The sequence below is a fragment of the Lissotriton vulgaris genome, unplaced genomic scaffold, assembly GCF_964263255.1.
Source record: "Lissotriton vulgaris unplaced genomic scaffold, aLisVul1.2 SCAFFOLD_3532, whole genome shotgun sequence".
Classification (NCBI taxonomy): domain Eukaryota; kingdom Metazoa; phylum Chordata; class Amphibia; order Caudata; family Salamandridae; genus Lissotriton; species Lissotriton vulgaris.
The window spans coordinates 172,744-194,531 of NW_028248847.1; the positions used below are offsets into that span (position 1 = coordinate 172,744).

At 43.1% G+C, this 21,788-nt stretch overlaps 1 protein-coding gene across 1 annotated transcript in view; it reads left to right on the forward strand.

Annotated features, from left to right (window-relative positions):
* The window catches only part of LOC147663797 (scavenger receptor cysteine-rich domain-containing group B protein-like), a gene marked incomplete at its 3' end in the record, with an annotated part of 206,849 nt that overhangs the window by 164,551 nt on the left and 20,510 nt on the right, over positions 1 to 21,788 (forward strand). Inside the window, exons 17-19 of the mRNA XM_086950198.1 lie at positions 7,870 to 7,920; positions 15,921 to 16,235; positions 17,881 to 17,910. Of these exons, the coding sequence (XP_086806324.1) occupies positions 7,870 to 7,920; positions 15,921 to 16,235; positions 17,881 to 17,910 (396 nt within the window). The remainder of the gene's footprint in view (positions 1 to 7,869; positions 7,921 to 15,920; positions 16,236 to 17,880; positions 17,911 to 21,788) is intronic.

Sequence of the window (21,788 nt, forward strand, 5' to 3'; positions counted from 1 at the left end):
CCTCAGGACAGTTTCTCAAAATGTTAATTGGAGTGTCTACCTCAGCTATTCAATCTGAGGTCTAATTTTAATACAGACAAATAGAGGTGTCCTGTTTTGGGTCCACACTCAAAGGTATTGAAGTCCCATTTATTTGGGATATGGTAATGTCTCTCTTTATCTTTTGATAAGATCTGATAATTTTTCACTGTATCGGAGGGGCCACCAGTAGGTATATGTTCACAAAGGTACTGCTTATGAAATCGCTGTAGCCGCGTGCTAAATGTGCTTCGTCAGCTTGTTCTGGTTATCAAGATTTATAGAACATCTGGATTAAAAAAGCTGGCCTCCCTGCTCCTCCGTATACAGCGTTTCGGGGTTCTGGTAATTTCAACGAAAGAATAGCTGAGGTAGACACTCCAATTAACATTTTGAGAAACTGTCCTGAGGAAGGTTTTTTAACCGAAACGCCGCATCGACTTGTGTTCTCATGAAATTTTTTTATGTTTTACGTAATATTGTATAAACTTTTTGTATACAAAGAGGAAGTGGGGGGTGCACTCATAGGTGGCGTTTCCGTCAAACGCCTATGAAAATGTGAAGCAAGTTGTGTACGCATAGACATGCGTGTACATCCCTAAAGGAGGCACTCCGGGGTGGATCAAGAAATTGATTCCAATGTTCTTATAAGGATACTTTTATTTTTTGATGATTATCATGAAAAGTTTCTTGGTGATATTAACATCATATCAACAAAGTTTGTGGATTGATCAACACATTGATGGTTAAATGAGAACTCCGACGCATTTCGGGCGGGAAGCCCTTTGTCAAGGAGAGCTGAAAAGAAGAGACAAGCCTGTGTCAGGGTGAAGGATTAATAAAAAGAGAAAAACGGCATGCTTAGTATGTGGTGTATTAAGTGCCTAACAACAAATGTGAAGGGTTTAGTGCCTAAAGGTAAATATGGGGTATGACAGTGAATCGCGTAGTGAACTGGGTAGGTGAGCGAGAGGAAAAGAAAAGTAGCGGGATCAAGGGGTAGTGTGGGGATGTGATAGGAAACTTGTCCGAGTGAGCGGAGAGTGACGTGATTTAAAAGTAAAAATAAAGCTGAATCGGGCGGTCCCGGGAAGGTGACCTGCTCGGTGAAAGGAGAACTTACTTCGGCGTGAAAGCGCGCGGTTACGCTGGTTCAATCGGCGTGTGTTGATGTTCCGGGCAGGTGGATCCAGTGGCGTGCAGGAAGGTTAAATGCGTGGGTGTATAAATAGAAAGAGGACCAACGTGGTGTATTCAAAGAAAAAACATAGAAAAAGGGTGATAGAAAAATGGTGGCCATGTTGGACAGGTCGGGAAAAATGAAATAAAGGCTTAGATGATGTGAAGAAGTACAAAGAAATATAAAGAAATATAAAGAGCAATGAGAAATACTTGTCAAAAGATATAACATGTAATAATATCATTATAAATAACAACTGTATTCAACGCGATCGTTGAGTCAATGCGGTTTCAATGTCTGTAGACGGTACATCCATTCAAGTTCTCTTTTGAGGAGTAATTTGCGGTTGTCAATGCCTTCAGTTTTTGTGATCGTTTCCAATACTATGAATTGAAGTTGAGCGATGGTGTGATGGGATTCATGAAAATGCGTAGCAACATTGGATTTCTCGTGTCTTGTTCGAATGTTAGATTTGTGCTCATTAATGCGCACTTTAATTTTTTTCTCGGTCTTACCGACATACAATTTCCCGCAGGGGCATTTAAGGGCGTAGATCAGGTTCATAGAGTCGCAAGTGGCGTTGACATGAAGTTTGATAGGATGGCCTTTCATGGGGTGTCTGATGGTATTTCCCTTGATTATGCAATTGCAGTTATTACAATTCATGCACGGAAGGGTTCCTTTGTGATCTTTGGGGATGGGTTGTTTTTTGGTGAGGATTTCCTTCATATTGTTACTGCGGGTGTAGGCAATCAATGGAGGGGTTTGAAAGATGTCCCGAAAGTCGGGTTCCACTTTTTGTATAACATGATGCACTTTACAATTGTATGAAAAAAAATTATTTTAATTTATTTAGAAATGTGTAATAATCTCATGTTTACCTTTTAATTTTATCGCAGTGTCTTTTCCTGTCATATAAAAATCACAAAAATTTCTTTGATATTGTCATTTGAATGAATGTTACCTCTGCATGCTGTTGTCTAAATTTGACCATTGATAGTTATAGTATTTGTTGTGATACTTGGTGGTTGCGTCCAGTAATTGAACTTGTTTAGTGGGTACGCAAACCCAGAGGGGTTTCTCTCACGGGCATCCTTGACTTTAGGGACATTGCAACTTCTTCTTTAAGGGCCATATGTATCATTGAAATTCGCATTCGCAAAGGCCGAAATTCGCAGAATTTCGGCCTTTGCGAATGCTTATTCTCAATATGGTATGTATTAAGCAAATGTGGTTCAAAATAAGGAATCGCACAATTTGCGATTCCTTATTTTGCGATTGCATTTAAGGAATCACACAATTTGCGATTCCTTAAATGCAATGTATCAAGCAAATAAATATTGCTAATTGTCCCTAAGGAATTGCAAATTACCACCAACTTCAAGTTGGTGGTAAGTTGTGAATTCCTTTCAAAAAGCAATTTAAAAAAAACAAAAGGTGCCATGTGACGCTCATACATGCCCTTAGGGCATGTATGTGCGCCATATGCGCACACATGTCATTTTCAGGGGGGCAGCAGGGTGTCCTTTGGACACCCCTGCACCCTTGAAAATATTCTCAATTTGCGGTTAGCTAATTTCTAATCACACATTTCCCCTTCATTCCTATGGGCCTCCTGGCCCACAGAAATGAATGGGAATTTATTCCTTAATTGCGATTAGCAATTTGCTAATCGCAATTAAGGAATTTTAAGAAATCGCTAAAAAGAAGCTGATTTCTATATACATACCATTTTGCGATTTCTAAATAGCGATTCCTTAAAAATCGCTATTTAGAAATCGCAAAACGGAACTATGATACATATGGCCCATAATTCCACCAAAGCAACCAAAAGCCTCAAGGTTAGCTGGGGTATGCCTCTAAAAAAAAGACTCCTGCCCTGAAACACAGCTCCCTTTAGAGATTCAGATCCCAAAATTCCCTGACAAGTAATAAAGTTTTGGGTTGGTTCAACACACCACCTGTGCAATGAAAACAGCAAACATTCGCCCATCCAACAACTAGGTATAAATCACTGGTAAGCAGGTTTCCAGTCTTGATGGGACCTCCGCTAAAAACTTTAGAGCCTTGCTCAGACACGCAGATATGCCTGGACTAAGTCGCAGACCAGTTTCTATTATCCATTCTTTAATGTCCCACTAAAAGGTCTTACACAAGTCCATATATACAGGTGGTAGCATATCAATCCGTCCCAAGCAAATTATTCTGCTAAATCAGGGACTGTCTGGATTTTGGGGCCCAGGTTATGCTTATAATGGCTTGTTTCTGTCATATAAATGAAAAACCCAGTTACTGTGTTGAAATAGAACACCACACTGATGAAGGCTACGAAATGCTATGAGTGGAAAAGTCATCATTGTTTTAGAGATTTATCATGACTTAATTGCGCTATCTGTGTAGCATTAGGTTGATTGGCATCTGGCAGTCAATTAGAAAACTTGCAACCGCCCTGAAATAATTACGATACATGGAACGTCTTTAGCTAAAGTCTATTTTTATGTTCATTAAAAACTTCACAGCAAAACTACCCTAAGAAACGCCAAGCAGAATCAATGGTTCGGTTAAGTAGAAAGAGCTTTACACATTGCTATTCTCTTACCGCTAAAAGTTTATTTGCAATTTTTTGGCCTGGGGTACGAATCGCAACATCATAAAAATGGTCACTGTATGGCACAGGCTGTCCAAAGTTTTGTTTAGGCCATTTAAGATCGTGACTCTCACATTCTGTTGTGCCCAAAACCTGATGTACAACTAGGTTGCTAATTGCGTACATGTGCTAGTGGCACATGGAAGAATGGGGAATCACACATTATTTGTGTTATTACCCATTCCTGCGTAATTTTACTCAAACCGTACACCCACTAATTTGCGAATTATCACATAATCGGAAATTAGCAGGTGCTTAATTTAAACCCGCAAAATGTGGGAACAACGTGATTGTGCCCTTTGTGTGTCAGAAAGCTCCAAACCTGTTGACGTATTGATACTTATCTCACCATAAACAGTTGACTGGCATTCACCTTGGTCATTCAATTGCCAATCAAGTACTTCTTGTGTTCATGTGAGAAGACAGACACCTTGTGCTTCAATCTCCCTCCAAGGTCTTTATTCTTAGGGCCTGGAGTCATATCCAGTATCTCTGTCCCCCAGAGTTACACATACCGGGGTCTTCAGTGAATTTTGGGGGAAGGGGTACGTAAAACGTTACTAGTATGTAATGTGGTGCTCTAAGAAATGAGGAATTATCATCAAATTGGTATTTCTTGTCCAGATTGAATTGGTTATTCCTCATTTAACTATTTCAAACCGAGCTTGACCTTAGAGCAAGTAGGTTCACAAACGAAAGACACAGAATTCAGGAGCTATCACAAATCTCTTGATTTTAGGGGAGGCCAATAAGACCTTTTACCGACCTATCTAAATTACAGAGGAACTCGTAATGAGGTGTATGAGTACAGCAGGCTAAGTATGTCATTAGACCTTTGGAAGTTCAGTTTGTGCTGAGGGACAACTGAATTTAGGGGTTGTTGTTGCTATTGAAATGGAGGCGATTGATCCGAGAATCACAGCATACCACAGTATTTTTGGCCCATAGTTGACGCTGCCTCGAAATGTGGTTACAGCTTTTCAGATAAGCTGTGGATCCCTACTGTGGATAACAAGAACATTTATGACCTGTCCAGTTACACCATGTCATCCAAGGCTCAGGGGCATCCTGTATAACGTTTAAAGTGAGTGGTTTGATTTGGGCATGGAATTTCCCACCAGTGATAAATGGATATGTCATAGTTTTATGAATAAACCTTGACAAGCAACCTCTCCAATGTGTCTCATAACAATCAATCTGACTAATTAACACTGGTATAAACATATTAGTTAAAAAGCTAGCCAAGGTAAAAATAGACTGTACACTTCCATTATCATTTGGGCTCAACCAGTCAAGATTTGATCTGTGGGTGTACCTTTTTATGGTTCTGTATTACAGTAATGCCAACACAGACTCCAAGGTTGGTGCAACATGGAATGATAAAAACACATTTGAAATATTGAACTTACATTTTATACATTGGGTGTTGGAGAGTGTTTGGTTCAATACTATTTTTAGAGCCTTGAGGTTCTTGCTGCACACAAACGTCTTGGCCAGACTTCCCACATATCAATCAAAGTCACTGCCATTTCATATTGCAAGGGGAATAAATTAGGAATGCCCTTTTCACCAATGATTTTTATGTAATTATGCAATCTTAATTATTTGTAATTGGTAATCAACAGTTCTATGTGGCTGATCTGTATGCAATGGCCCACACTTAGAGGAAAGCAGCAATGAAAATCAGCCAAATGATTTACTCATACAATATTCCATCAAAGATCTAAAAGGCTGACAATTTTGAATTGTGCCAATCAGGTTGCAATAGTCCATATTAGCTCTCCTAGCTCTGTCACCATTTCCACCCATAAGATGTATATCTATCTTATGGAAATATGCACCAAGATATTGCCTAATTGCATTCTGAACGTTCGTACCATGGAAGCATGGCGGAAATAGCACCAACATTTTTTACAGCCCCTATCCTCCTCTTACAGGGAAACCCCCAAATGATGTCCACAAGGAAGGGACAATGCGGGTATTTACAGAGTACTTACTCAGGAGAGGTCAATTTGAATTGACTGCCAATAGTATTAGAAAGGTATCCACTGACTCTGATTCTTGCTGGCAATTCTATCTTCAGATTAGTGTTTTGACTGTAAGTCTGATGACCTAATTGACCTATGTGTGTGAGGAACTTTCATGTATGGGAACATGATTTATTATCCTGATGCTAGAGCCCAAGCCTCCTTACCATGAGAATCATGTGACCACAAGTTTAGAGTTTTCCACAGAAGCCTGTGCTCTCCATTGGGGAATGCGGGGGAAGGGATTAACAGAGAGAGAAAGAAAAACAGGCAGCACCTAACTGGTATTGTTAAACCATGTCCAGAAGGTAAGTGTAAACAGGTCGAAGTTCACAAACTCCCAGTATGACATAGAAATCCTATATAAAGGATAGGCAAGAGTGATTATAATTAGCAGACAAAGTTGACCCCTCATACAGAATACTCCAGTCAGGGAATGGCCAGGTCTCACAAGATGAATGCTGGTAACAAACTGAAGGATTACCATGGATACCTTCAGCAACTCGATAACATGGAGACTGGAGGAGACCGCTATGTTGTGTTGGAGGACGTTGAGACAGGAAACACCAAATAAGTACACAGGAAGCAGCATTGCATACACATAAAATCCAACTCAATCGAGTTGTTCAGGTGAGCACACACACAGTAGTAAATATGGCAAGGGAAAGAAACAGGGAAGGAAAGTTGAATACCACAAAGATGCAGGAAAGGGAATATGGAGGTACAACTATGCAGTTGCAAGGCAACAGGCATCCTCCATTGCCCCATATGCTACCCTGGAAGTACTGCTTAACCTCTAAGCATTGCTTAGAGGTTAAGCATGGTCCTGTGGTTAATCTGGTTTGGAAAGTTTCATCTCATCCCTCTGAGCACCAACCACCGCCGTGCTTCCTGCCACAACCTCTTCCTTTTCCACGCTGTTTTTCCCTGATTTATTGTGGATCACAGAATACCAAGATCCCTTTTCAGTTTCCCCCAAGTACCATTCCCTGTTATTTCTGACAATTTGGCTGAAATCCATTTGCCACATTGTTTAACGTGGCAAAATATGGTAGATTTTTCTTTGATGGCACAGCAATGAAAAGTAGTTCCAGGAATCTCTGGCCATACGTTAAGTTAATTATTTGTTCTTATTCATGCAAATACTTAGGAATGGCCTCCACAAGATGCTAGAATAGGGATGATACGATTTGCAATATTCACTTAAGTATCCCTTAATCTTGATATGAGATTAAGGCTCATCTGGTCATTCAAGACTAGTATTTGTTGCTCAGTAGGATAAAGTCCTTAACTGGAGCTGCCCAATCATCTATTATGTTTGAGATGAGTTGTTGTGGTTCCTTAGTTATTGGTCACCTGTTCTAGCAGTTGGACTTGGACAAGCTTGCAAAGGTCTTATAATCATAAAACATATCTTCTTGCACTTTTGAGGAGAGGGGCTGAGATAGGAGTTGTTGTAAACCACTTCACGCCAAGTGTTGGTCTTTAGCAACGTCATCAGAAATATCAACCGAGGTTTCCTATGAAGCTGTAAGCGGTTTGCAATGTCCCTCTTAACCAGCTCCATAGAAGGGCAGTGATTATCCTTTCAGGTATATCTTTGGTAAAAGATCTAGCGCCTAAAAAGTACACTATACTCATGGACTTCAACAATTCTCCACATCCACCGCATTTCCTTTGCAGTACAGTAGACATCAACAGTTTGCCCCCCACACTAACAATGAAAATACTTGTGATGCAAGCACCAGAAGGTTACTGGATTTTATAATGATCTACACACTTTTGTCCTGAGCCTCCAGAGTTGTACTTGAAAGGACTTAATTTCTTCATATTCCTTAGTCACTGAATTCCTGTATCAGCTTAATATCAAATAAATTAAATCTATGCATGTTCATGTGGAAATTAAATAATATCTAGGCAAAGAAGTTCATCAAAAGCCACATACTCAATTCCTGTGTGGGTGAGCTTACATATTGTACATTTGCTTCTCTCCATAGATTTTCCGACCACACATACCACGCCCATTTCCAGGAACACTACTGCACCAGGTAAGATCAATCAATGAGGGCATTTCTGTTGATACAGCGCAAGGACTATCGATGGAGTAATCAACGAATATTGGAATTTTTAGAGAGTATAAGGACAAGAGGGAACATTAAAGTATTCGTAAATGGCGTGTGAGCAGTGTAGGACATCAGAGGAGCAACTATCTCTTCTCAATGTACGTGGAACTGATGGATACAGCTTTATTGCTAGTGGCTTTAAGGATTTAATTCCAACAAAGCAACCAAAATCCTCAAGGTTAGCTGGGGTATGCCTCTAAAAATAAGACTCCTGACCTGAAACACAGCTCCCTTTAGAGATTCAGATCCTAAAATTCCCTGACAAGTAATAAAGTTTTAGCTTGGGTCAACACACCACCTGTGCAATGAAAACAGCAAACATTCGCCCTTCCAACAACTAGGTATAAAACACTGGTAAGCAGGTTTCCAGTCTTGATGGGACCTCCGCTAACAACTTTAGAGCCTTGCTCAGACACGCAGATATGCCTGGACTAAGTCGCAGACCAGTTTCTATTACCCATTCTTTAATGTCCCACTAAAAGGTCTCTTACACAAGTCCATATATACAGGTGGTAGCATATCAATCCGTCCCAACAAAATTATTCTGCTAAATCAGGGACTGTCCTGGGTTTTGGGGCCCAGGTTGTGCTTGTAATGGCTTGTTTCTGTCATATAAATAAAAAACCCAGTTACTGTGTTGAAATAGAACACCACACTGATGAAGGCTACGAAATGCTATGAGGGGAAAAGTCATCATTGTTTTAGAGATTTATCGTGACTTAATTGCGCTATCTGTGTAGCATTAGGTTGATTGGCATCTGGCAGTCAATTGAAAAACTTGCAACCGCCCTGAAATAATTACGATACATGTGAACGTCTTTAGCTTAAGTCTATTTTTATGTTCATTAAAAACTTCAAAGCAAAACTACCCTAAGAAACGCCATGCAGAATCAATGGTTCCGTTAAGTAGAAAGAGCTTTACACATTGCTATTCTCTTAGCGCTCAAAGCTTATTTGCAATTTTTTGGCCCGGGGTACGAATTACATCATCATAAAAATGGTCCCTGTTTGGCACAGGCTGTCCAAAGTTTTGTTTAGGCCATTTAAGCTCGTGACTGTCACATTCTGTTGAGCCCAAAACCTGATGTACAACTTGGTTGCTAATTGCGTACATGTGCTAGTGGCACATGGAAGAATGGGGAATCACACATTATTTGTGTTATTACACATTCCTGCGTAATTTTACTCAAACCGTGCACCCACTAATTTGCGAATTCTCACATAAACGGAAATTAGCAGGTGCTTAATTTAAACCCGCAAGATGTGGGAACAACGTGATTGTGCCCTTTGTGTGTCAGAAAGCTCCAAACCTGTTGACCAATTGATACTTATCTCAACATAAACAGTTGACTGGCATTCACCTTGGTCATTCAATTGCCAATCAAGTACTTCTTGTGTTCATGTGAGAAGACAGACACCTTGTGCTTCAATCTCCCTCCAAGGTCTTTATTCTTAGGGCCCGGAGTCATATCCAGTATCTCTGTCCCCCTGAGTTACACATACCGGGGTCTTCAGTGAATTTTGGAGGAAGGGGTACGTAAAACGTTACTAGTATTTAATGTGGTGCTCTAAGAAATGAGGAATTATCATCAAATTGGTATTTCTTGTCCAGATTGAACTGGTTATTCCTCATTTAACTATTTCAAACCGAGCTTGACCTTAGAGCAAGTAGGTTCACAAACGAAAGACACAGAATTCAGGAACTATCACAGATCTCTTGATTTTAGGGGAGGCCAATAAGACCTTTTACCGACCGATCTAAAGTACAGAGGAGCTCGTAATGAGGTTGTATGAGTACAGCAGGCTAAGTATGTCATTAGACCTTTGGAAGTTCAGTTTGTGCTGAGCAACAACTGGATTTAGGGGTTGTTGTTGCTATTGAAATGGAGGCGATTGATCCGAGAATCACAGCATACCACAGTATTTTTAGCCCATAGTTGACGCTGACTCGAATAGTGGTTACAGCTTTTCAGATAAGCTGTGGATCCCTACTGTGGATAACAAGAACATTTATGACCTGTCCAGTTACACCATGTCATCCAAGGCTCAGGGGCATCCTGTATAACGTTTAAAGTGAGTGGTTTGATTTGGGCATGGAATTTCCCACCAGTGATAAATGGATATGTCATAGTTTTATGAATAAACCTTGACAAGCAACCTCTCCAATGTGTCTCATAACAACCAATCTGACTAATTAACACTAGTATAAACATATTAGTTAAAAAGCTAGCCAAGGTAAAAATAGACTGTACACTTCCATTATCATTTGGGCTCAACCAGTCAAGATTTGATCTGTGGGTGTACCTTTTTATGGTTCTGTATTACAGTAATGCCAACACAGACTCCAAGGTTGGTGCAACATGGAATGATAAAAACACATTTGAAATAGTGCACTTACATTTTATACATTGGGTGTTGGGGAGTGTTTGGTTCAATACTAATTTTAGAGCCTCGAGGTTCTTGCTGCACACAATCGTCTCGGCCAGACTTCCCACATATCAATCAAAGTCACCGCCATTTCATATTGCAAGGGGAATAAATTAAGAATGCCCTTTTCACCAATGATTTTTATATAATTATGCAATCTTAATTATTTGTAATTGGTAATAAACAGTTCTATGTGGCTGATCTGTATGCAATGGCCCACACTTAGAGGAAAGCAGCAATGAAAATCAGCCAAAAGATTTACTCATACAATATTTCATCAAAGATCTAAATGGATGACAATTTGAATTGTGCCAATCAGGTTGAAATAGTCCATATTAGCTCTCCTAGCTCTGTCACCATTTTCACTCATAAGCTGTACATCTATCTTATGGAAATATGCACCAAGATATTGCCTAATTGCATTCTGAACGTTCGTACCATGGAAGCATGGCGGAAATAGCACCAAAAAGGTTTACAGCCCCTATCCTCCTCTTACAGGGAAACCCCCAAATGAGGTCCACAAGGAAGGGACAATGCGGGTATTTACAAAGTACTTACTCATGAGAGGTCAATTTGAATTGACTGCCAATAGTATTAGAACGGTATCCCCTCACTCTGATTCTTGCTGGCAATTCTATCTTCAGATTAGTTCTTTGACTGTAAGTCTGCTGACCTAATTGACTTGTTTGTGTGAGGAACTTTCATTTATGGGAACATGATTTATTATCCTGATGCTAGACCCCAAGCCTCCTTACCATGAGAATCATGTGACCACAAGTTTAGAGTTTTCCACAGAAGCCTGTGCTCTCCATTGGGGAATGCTGGGGAACGGATTAACAGAGAGAGAAAGAAAAACAGGCAGCACCTAACTGGTATTGGTAAACCATGTCCAGAAGGTAAGTGTAAACAGGTCAAAGTTCACAAACTCCCAGTATGAATTTCTATATAAAGGATAGGCAAGAGTGATTATAATTAGCAGACAAAGTTGACCCCTCATACAGAATACTCCAGTCAGGGAATGGCCAGGTCTCACAAGATGAATGCTGGTAACAAACTGAAGGAGTACCATGGATACCTTCAGCAACTCGATAACATGGAGACTGGAGGAGACCGCTATGTTGTGTTGGAAGACGTTGAGACAGGAAACACCAAATAAGTACACAGGAAGCAGCATTGCATACACATAAAATCCAACTCAATCGTGTTGTTCAGGTGAGCACAAACACAGTAGTAAATATAGCAAGGGAAAGAAACAGGAAAGGAAATTTGAAAACCACAAAGATGCAGGAAAGGTAATATAGAGGTACAACTATGCAGCTGCAAGGCAACAGGCAGCCTCCATTGCCCCATATACTGCCCTGGAAGCTCTGCTTAACCTCCAAGCATTGCTCTGGTTGGTCCTGTGGTTAATCTGGTTTGGAAAGTTTCATCTCATCCCTCTGAGCACCAACCACCGCCGTGCTTCCTGCCACAACCTCTTCCTTTTCCACACTGTTTTTCCCTGATTTATTGTGGATCACAGAATACCAAGATCCCTTTTCAGTTTTCCCCAAGTACCATTCCCTGTTATTTCTGACAATTTGGCTGAAATCCAATTGCCACATTGTTTAACGTGGCAAACTATGGTAGATTTTTCTTTGATGGCGCAGCTCCAGGAATCTCCGGCCATACTTTAAGTTAATTATTTGTTTTTATTCATGCAAATACTTAGGAATGGCCTCCACAAGATGCTAGAATAGGGATGATACGATTTGCAATATTCACTTAAGAATCCCTTAATCTTGATATCAGATTAAGGCTGATCTGGTCATTCACGACTAGTATGTGTTGCTCAGTAGGATAAAGTCCTTAACTGGAGCTGCCCAATCATCTATTATGTTTGAGATGAGTTGTTGTGGTTCTTTAGTTATTGGTCACCAGTTCTAGCAGTTGGACTGGGACAAGCATGCAAAAGGTCTTCTAATCATAAAACATATCTTCTTGCACTTTTGAGGAGAGGGGCTGAGATAGGAGTTGTTGTAAACCACTTCACGCCAAGTGTTGGTCTTTAGCAACGTCATCAGAAATATCAACCGAGGTTTCCTATGAAGCTGTAAGCCGTTTGCAATGTCCCTCTTAACCAGCTTCATAGAAGGGCAGTGATTATCCTTTCAGGTACATCTTTGGTAAAAGATTTAGCATCTAAAAAATACACTATACTCATGGACTTCAACAATTCTCCATTTTAATCTTTTGACAGCTGTGGACAAACTGATTACATCCACCACATTTCCTTTGTAGTACAGTAGACAACAACAGTTTGCCCACCACACTAGCAATGAAAATACTTGTGATGCAAGCACCAGAAGGATTTTCTTTAAAAATATGAAATGCAGAATCCCAAGGAAGAGCTTCCCTCGCATCCTGTAATTCCTCTTTCGCTACTGTTGTCCAGCACACTGACGTCACAATGACAAACGTGAAAGCAGTTGTGCCTTTAGGTGCTGACTGCTTTAACTTTTATTGGGTGCCCAGGGTACATACCGGTATCCACTGAGTACTGATCAATGCAGAGAAGAGACCGCAGAGTGGACAAGTAGTACCTCTTGTTAATGGATCCCTGCTTGGGGATTGCTGCAGGACCGCAGTCCCAGGCAGAGATCCACTCACTAAATGCCAGGCAGCGTTTCCTACAGGCAGGAGTAAGTGCTTTCCTCCAACTAGGGGAATAACAAAAAAAAAGGTGTGGAGCAGCCCACACTGGCATTGGGCTGAGCGCCTGCAACAACACAACACCAGGAGTCTTCCTACCAGGGGGTAGATTGAGAGGGGGTTACCTCCAATATGCCGCTCTGAGGCAGAAAGCTCACTTCACACAAGTGAAATATGGAAGAGCCCATCTTGGCATTAAGTTAAGCACCAACACCATAAAAGCTCCATCCCCCTTTCCGCCCCAGAGGGCCTGCAGCATCTCCATCCTCATGGCAAACAAGAGGGAATTTGAATTCTTTTGGGTGTAGTTTTGACATATGGGCCCCCAGGGAGGGGATACATCACAATTTCCTCTTGGGTACTATGATCAATGGCCACAATATGATAATCTGGGTCAGTCAGCAACCATTGAACCCTACAAACACTGGTCATTTACAAAAGCTAGATAGTGGTGGACCATATGTATTGCAAGAAGAGTGGGAACTCTGTGTAGTAGGACATTTGTAGATCCCTACATATTTTAGAAAACTATGCCTGTGATTTTAGCTAAAGTTACATGGTTGAAGTTTATTCTTGGCAAGGAAACATAGTGCAATGCATTTGGTATTCTCCGCCCCCTCCCCTCCCCGATTGCCTGAAAAGGAGTGGTAGCCACCGTGGTAAAAGAGCATGGAAATCCATGTGTTTCATTCATAGCCTGTTCCTTATGTAGTGAAGTCTGGTAAATAGGTGTGGTTAAGCACCTTCCCTTCTTTTAGGATTGGATACATCTGTAGAGGTGATCACTGTGAGGACTAAATTGTGGTTCTTTATTGGCAATTTTAAATTTCTATAGAGTATCATCTCCTCCTTTTTTTCTCGTTAGCCTCTGCCCTTTGATTCAGACGATCCCTCCTTTTTTCCCTTTCTTTCATGCAAGTGCCCCTTGAGTTCCTGCGTCCCAAGCTCCAGTCACCAACCCCCAAGTTCTCTGCATTCTGCCAGGTCTGATTAGCTGTGTATTTCCCCCTCACCTGCAGAGGCTTTCCTGTCACTGTTCCAAAAAGAGGAGTGCATGACTGATGACAGTCCCTGCAGGAGACCTGTGAGATGTTGCTCTCTTTCTTTCAACACTCTTAGCTGGTGTTTGATTTTTAAATCAGTGGCCAGAAAGAGTCCTCTTGGGAGACACACTATACATCTGAGTTTTGTTGAATCCCCCTCCTATACACACATCCTGTGCATGGGCATTTCTTCACACACCTTCATGCCAATATCAATTGGTGTCCCCTGAATGGCAAATGTGTACTTGTTTATGATTTTTGGAATAGTGCAGGTTTAAATCTATCCCTAAAGGTAAGATGTATGAAGGTTTTCTGAAATTGGTCAACCTGTCTTGGAACACCTGCAGCCTGCAGGAAAAATAAGTATTATCAAAATATGACTCCCATTTTCCACCTGATTTCAATCTTTAAAATCCCAAGCAGTACTTGGAAGGAGCTATTAGATCTTTATTGTTTCTGTCCAGCTTTCCCCCAACCCTATGTTTAGTCCTCCCCAGCCCAGACACTCACCAAAGACTACACCACACACAGAGGTTACTTTTATAGGTATGTATTCATCAGTGTGTAAATGCAAACTAAATATTCCAAACCTGCATTTACTTCACTATGCTCCAACACATCACAAGTCTAAGGAGTCCATCAGGAGCCAAATGAGTTAATTCATTTCATCCTTACATGACACTACGCAGTGGAAAACAAAATAAATGTTCTTCTGATCATTCTGATGTAGTCCTAAACTCCAGGGATTACAACTGAGTGGAGTGGGACACAGTCTTTGAGAAAACAAGTTTTTCTCAGGCCACTGGGAGCTAGATCGTGTAAGCTTGCAGGATCCTATAATTTATACTAATCCCCCTAATTTGGTTAATGGAGCTCCTACTTATGATCACATAACCTATGGGCTAGCAAATTCTTTAACAGTGTCACCGTCTTAGTCCCTCTGCACCTTCAGTATTACAGAAACACATAGTATGCAGATTCTGTTAATCTGTCCAACATTATATCCATTTATTCATGAAATAATCCTCAACACTATGCAGTTCATGAAATCTGTTTGTTAACTCGACTTGATTTTACCTTTTACTGACCAGAGCGCGAGCTCAGACACCTCTGCGATGGAACATGCAATGAAAATTTTATGGGTAGAAAGTAGCATTAACCCTTTAAGTGCTGCCGTCGGCCAACGGTCTTTGCAGCACTACCTTGCCAGTGCTGCGCACGACTGTTGGCCGACGGGGCAGCACCCGTTATTTGAACGTTCAGCACTGGGCGCTGAACATTTGACGCTCTTAAGGAGTTAATATGACGAAGTTGAGAACATAATAATGCAATAGATGAAGGCATGGATGAATGCACTAGTCTGACCCCTCTGTCGAACCCTGGTTGTGAGGCCTCAGAGCCGACAGTGGGTACTGGACCTCAGATGTGGAGGTTGTGATTGTTTGCCTCCGATGTCTCAGGATCATCCTACGATGGCTCTGCAGACTGGACCAAGTACAAACTTTCTGAACTTGAAACTCAAAGAATTAATAAAACTGGCAGGCGGGGAAATGCAATCTATCTAAATTGTGTGGTGCAGTTGAAGAATTTAGGCATGTTACTCTCTTGGAGTTGTTAAGTGGAACAGAGCTGCTTTCACTTATTAATAAACTTTGATTCTAGTCTTATGTTGCTGATTGGTACAAGAGCACTCCAGGCTTCAGTCTAGCATGTTTTTGGGCAGTCAACATGATCACTTTCTGGTTCCCTGTGCTTTTTTTCCAGTGCATTTTCCCATCCGACTCCAGAATGGTGGCAGCAGGTGCGCGGGCCGCGTTGAAGTCTACTACGATTCCTCCTGGGGGACGGTGTGTGATGACAGATGGGACCTAAATGATGCAGCTGTGGCATGCAGACAGCTAAGTTGTGGATGGGCAGTTTCTGCTCCTAGCAGTGCCCACTTCGGCCAGGGCAATGGAAGCATTCTCTTAGACGAAGTCAGCTGCACGGGTTCAGAGTCCTACCTGTCTGAGTGCAATCACTTTGGGTGGATGAGGCATGACTGTAGCCACTATGAGGATGCTGGAGTCATCTGCTCAGGTAACAACTTCTATTCCTGCATCCACAGGTGATGCTTCTCCCATGTCGTGGCTCTGAAAAATAAAATGTGGTCACCATAGTTATTTTGTCTACATTCCACTTTTACATTTACAATCTGCAACACGACATTTGTTTTCTTGTACAACAACTGTGAGGCGCTCAAAGAACTGTGAGATATTAAAGGATTTTAACATAGAGTGCCATGCAAATAAACTCATATTTTAAGGTGATTTTCTTTGTCAGTGAGCAACTGTGATAAACTCCACGTTGTCAAATTATCTCTCAGAGTTTGTGCAGCCTTTTCGCGAGAGTGTAATGGAAGGAATTCGGATGACATATTAACCCTGTTTTGCAGCACTGTGCTGAGCAAAAATGAAATGCAAGGAGCCTGTTCTCTTATGGACACAGTACCAACAGTTCCTGTTCAGTGCATCAGTACCACGTCTGAGATGTACCTTTCCAAGTCTTTACCTTGGGCCTCCATAAACGATCCATCAAATGCAGTTTTTAATACATCTACACACGGGCCTAGATTGTGTGACAACGATGAACACGCACATGGCTGTATTCACTTTCAGTTTAGGGCCGTCTTTTCATATGGTGTCAGCAGATATATGTTGATAGTGCTTGCCTCTCCCTTTAGTACTGCGTAATCCTTTATTATTTGGAATCCGTCGGTCTTTGTTTATGTTTCTGATTCCTTACGACTGACGCAGTCTCCCTCATAAATGTTACAGGTTTCATTGACAATGCTTGAAATTTACTTTAATTAATTCTTCTCCCAACATCCTTTTCTAAATGCTCTTTTTCTATGATATTCTTTCACTTTTTTCTCCAATTCTCTTTTCTACTAGTTCTCTGCAGTCCTAATGTTCTCTTTTCCTATGTTGTTTTCATCTGACCCCTAGTTCTCCTAATGCGTTACCCCTAATTACTTCTTAAACGCGCTTTTTCTTTCCACGCAACTCTTTTCTGGCCTAATTTTTTCTTTATCCGTTCTGTTCTTCTAAAGATCTGCTAACAGGCTTTCTTCACCTACTTTCTTCTTTTCTAACATTCTTCTAAAGCTTTCCTTTCCCGTTGATTTTAATTTGCTATTTCTTCTAAAACACTCTTCACTGTTGACTCTTTTTTCCTAATATTCTCTTTTTGCAATGCTATCTGGCTTTCCCCCCACTGTTCTCTTCACCTAACAGTCTCTCCTATCACTGTTTTTCCTTCTAAAGTTCTTGTTGTGATATGCTCTTCTAATGTTACTTTTATCTAGAGATTACTTAGTCTAATGCTAGTTTTTCCAATGCTAACCTCTCCAAAAACTATCTTTTTCCCTAAAGCTCTGCCTCCGTGATTCCCTTTTCACCAAATGTCCTTTCTTATACTACCTTTCTTATAAAGAGGTTTATTTTAAATGTTCTTTTTGGTTAATGCTTTCTTCTCCTAATGCTTTCTTCTCAAATGCTGTTTTACAAACACTTTAATTTACTATTTAGCTTTTCAAGCATTCTCTTCTGAAATTTCTCTAATCCACCATTACCTTTTTCTCGTACAACTCTTCCCCTCATTATTTCTTGTGGTAGTGCTCTCTGTTCCAAATGATCTCTTAGGATAAAAGTTTGTTTTATACTCCTACATTCTCTTCTTATAGATGCCGTCTCCAACTCTTCTCAACCATCAGGTATGTCCCAAAGACCTTCTTTCTTCTTACATGTTCATGGAAAGTGACTACAAATACAATGATTGATTTTTCTACAGGGAAATGTTATTGGGAACTAGGGTGTGTTATTACCCTCAGGAAGATCAAATGCAATTCCCATGTTTTTAAAGATGGAAGGGTTAATGAAGAAGCATATCTAGCATGAGAAGGATTCCATGCCTCAGAAAACAGCCAAAGATGCTAGCTGTTAAGCTGCATTAACCTTGTTGTTAGAATACAATGAGAGTTCCACAGCCTTTCATCTATGACTGCCTATACCATTCACCACATGCACAGGAATGTCAGGGCAGGCAGTAGGTAAGGGGTACAGAAAATAAGATAAAAGAGAAAACATAGTGTTGGAAAACGAGGCAGTATCTGTGAGGCCTGCACAAATAACATGACTACATTTGTCCTTCACTGAGAACCAAACATCCAATTGTAGCGCCTGACTCTCAGAGGTAGCATTGCAGAGCAGTCTGAGGCTTACTCAAGGGAGGTGGTGTCGGCTAGTAACCGCCATTACAGGTGCGCAGCAATAACACTCAATAATTGATGTCCTGTCTGTACTTTGCTATATAAAAGTAAGAGTGCATTTATTAAACACACACACTACTCAATACTATGCACCAATTTACAAATATACATAAGCTGTTGGAATTACTTTGTGACATTGATTAACATCTCCACCCCTCCCGCAGGGGGTGTGGGGCTAGTACCACCACTCCCATGTATGCACATTATCTTGCCTCCAAATGCAGTTAGTTGAACATAACTGGGAGCGAGGGCCCTGCGCATTGGCATCATCCCAGTGGCGACCCACCCCATTACCTCAACAGGCATAGGCACACCTGCCCTGGTGACACACAACCCTGACTGAGCATTATCTACTGACCATGATGTATACATCTTAAGGGCTAACAGTATGGGTTCTTCACCTAAGCGCAGCAGCAAGAATACATGTTTAAGCATCACTTTAGAAAGACAGTACTCATCACATTCGTCGATCATTAGAATGCATTGCAATTACCGCCCCTAAAGGCATCACAAATGAAATCACAGGATTAAGCATATACAGCCACACACCCTAGCAGGAATGTCTAGCAACATAACTCCACGTTGCTTATGACATCACCTTACACAGGTACTTCACATTCCATATGTGACTTTCAGTCCCTCTGAAAGAAATGACATTGGTAAATGCACTACAGGTGCAATTACACCTCTTCACCTCCAGGGGATGCCCTTCTCCAGACATCCCCAGCTCAGTCCTTCATCCCCTGGTGCACTTCTCAATACACCCCCAACTATAGAACAAAAGTTCCAGCACAGAGACTTAGGGAGGGACTCCTCTTCTTTGTGCTGGGAGAGACTGCGTTTCCTCCTGCAGCTCCCCCTGCACCTTGTCACACATATGTTGGTGACCCCGTCCTCCTGGGTCCACCACAAGCAGAGAAATGGGCAGGTTTCCAGGCAGGCTAGTCCTGGCTGTACAAAGCATTATGGGGCGATTTCCCTTCAGCCGGTGCATATTAGAACAGCGACTCTCCCGCTGTGCCGGGGAGAGCTGTGCAACCTGCTTCCTTTTGCGGGGGCTCGTGCCCACCCGGGCCCTCCCGCATCTCCTCGCTCGTTGGGGGGCCCAGTCCGAACCGGACCCCCAGGTAAGTGTATGTGGCAGGGGGAGCCTACCCCCGGCCACTCTGTGAATTTTTGGGGGCCCGATCCCACCCAGGCCCCTGGCCCCTTCCCGCTTGTTGGAGAGCCACCTGGGAAGCTCACCCCCGGTGGCTCCCGCCGGCTCCCCACCCGGCCAGCACCCTCGAGTGCTGCAGCATGAGCCGGCACCATTTTTCTGGTCTGTCCGCTCCGGCGGGCAGACACGGAGGCTCTCGCAGGTCCGGCTGGCCTCGGTGAATTTCATCGGCACTCTCCCCTCCTCCTGGCAGCCGCGGGGGAGTGCGACGGCACTTCACCCTTTCCTCCCATCGCACTTCGGGGGCCTAGAGATGTGGTCCCGGGCCCCATGGGTATTTCTTCGCATGGAGTGCTCTCCCCGGCTTCCTGCCTTCTCCGCCGGGGTCTGGAGTTGGGATCCCGGTCCTCTCTGCCATTCGAACTCCCCGACTAGTACTCTTCTGCGGGGGCCAGGGTGGGCTCCTGGCTGCCCGCCACCACCTCTTCACGCTCCCAGCTTTGCTTCAGGGCCCAGGGATGGTGTCCCGGTCCCCTAGAGACCTCTTCACGGGGGGCACAATGGCGCTCCCCTCCTCCTCCTCCTCACACGGGTCCCGGAGTTGGGATCCTGGGCCCCTCCCCCTACACATCTTCACACATCTTCACGGGGAGCACGGCGGCGCTCCCTGGCTTCACGTTCAGCGGGGGCCAGGGTGGGCTCCTACCACCCCGAGGGGGCACCTTCACGGGGTGCACGACAGCGCACCCCGACCTCACTTATTTGGGGGGCAGCCGCTGGGATCTGACCCACCCGGGGGCATTCTCTGGACTGGCGGTGAAGCCCCATGCGCTTCCTCATCTGTTGGCCACAGGTCAAAGGTCGACTACCTTCTGGGGGGCCTATCTCAGCCGCCAGGGGTCTGATCTTCCTGACTTTGGCCTCTTCTTGCTCCTGGTGGTGCTCCCCAGCCACTGGGAGCACTCTCCTTCGTCCTCTGGGTCTCACAGAGGGTTTTTTCAGCAGGGAGTTGTCTTCATTAGCTTTCTGCGCCAGCCTTTCAACTTGCTCTCCTCCTGGGCCTTTGTTTTCCCTGCGCAGAGGGCCCTTCTTCTGCGCACTGGTCCTGGACTCTTCTCCTGGTGCTGTTCAGGGTCCAGCGACAGTCAGGGGGTTCCTCCTTCAATTGACCATTGCGCTAGGCTCCAGCACCCTCTGCCTCAGCAGACCACACCCCAGAGATAGCTTCTCTTCCTGTGCAAACACTTTTTAAAGTTTGAGGAGGGACCTGGCAGGAAGTCTCTGTTTGTCCTCTCAAACAGCAACACATCACTTCACTGCCCCTGGTCCCTCCTTCCTGCCTGGGCCTCTGGGTTGGTTCAAGATGGCGACGTCCAGGGGTCTCCTGCCACATGGTCTCTGAAAGCCCCTTCCCCAACGCTGCCTTCTCCCTTGTGCAGCCTGGTGCCTGGCACCCGGAGACAGCTGCTGATGGATGAACCTGTAGCTCCATCCATCTTCTCTTCTTTGGCGAGGAGGCCTTTGCTCTTGGAAGGAAGGTCATTAATCAAGCCTGCTGGGGTCAGGCCCCAGCCAGGCCCTGGTTATGGGCTTATTTAGAGAAATATGACACTTCTGGATGACCCAAAAGCAGTGCAAATATGACTTTGGACTCTGCAGAATACTTCTTCTCACACAAGTTACAGTGGACCTTAGTGTGTGTCTGGAATTTGTAGGCCCTAGGATAGTAAATCTAGAACATGGACTCCCCATCCTCATAAGAGAATAACGAAGTGAAAACAGTAAAACACACCGACTTTCCCTGGCATGTTTTTTCCCACTGTATAAAACCTATTCCATGTCACAACCCAGTTCTGCATAAGTCCTGCCACACCATTCACTTTGTAGCTGTTCCTGGGTTGCGCACTCTAGGAATCTCCCCTGCGCAGCCCGTACACGTGTGCACACGCATGTACACATGTATCTGCATGTAAGAAGACAGGTGCCCCTTACTCCAGCTGCAGCGCAGAAGCCTAGTAAAGGTAGGGGACACCAGTAAAATCTGCATGCAGTCTCTTTCATCATGAGTGTACTGTGGGTGAGTCCCAACTTATGAGGCTCTCCCACAGTAAAAGCTCAACAAATACGTGCTCAAAAAGCAAAAAATCCGGGTGGCTCAGAGTGT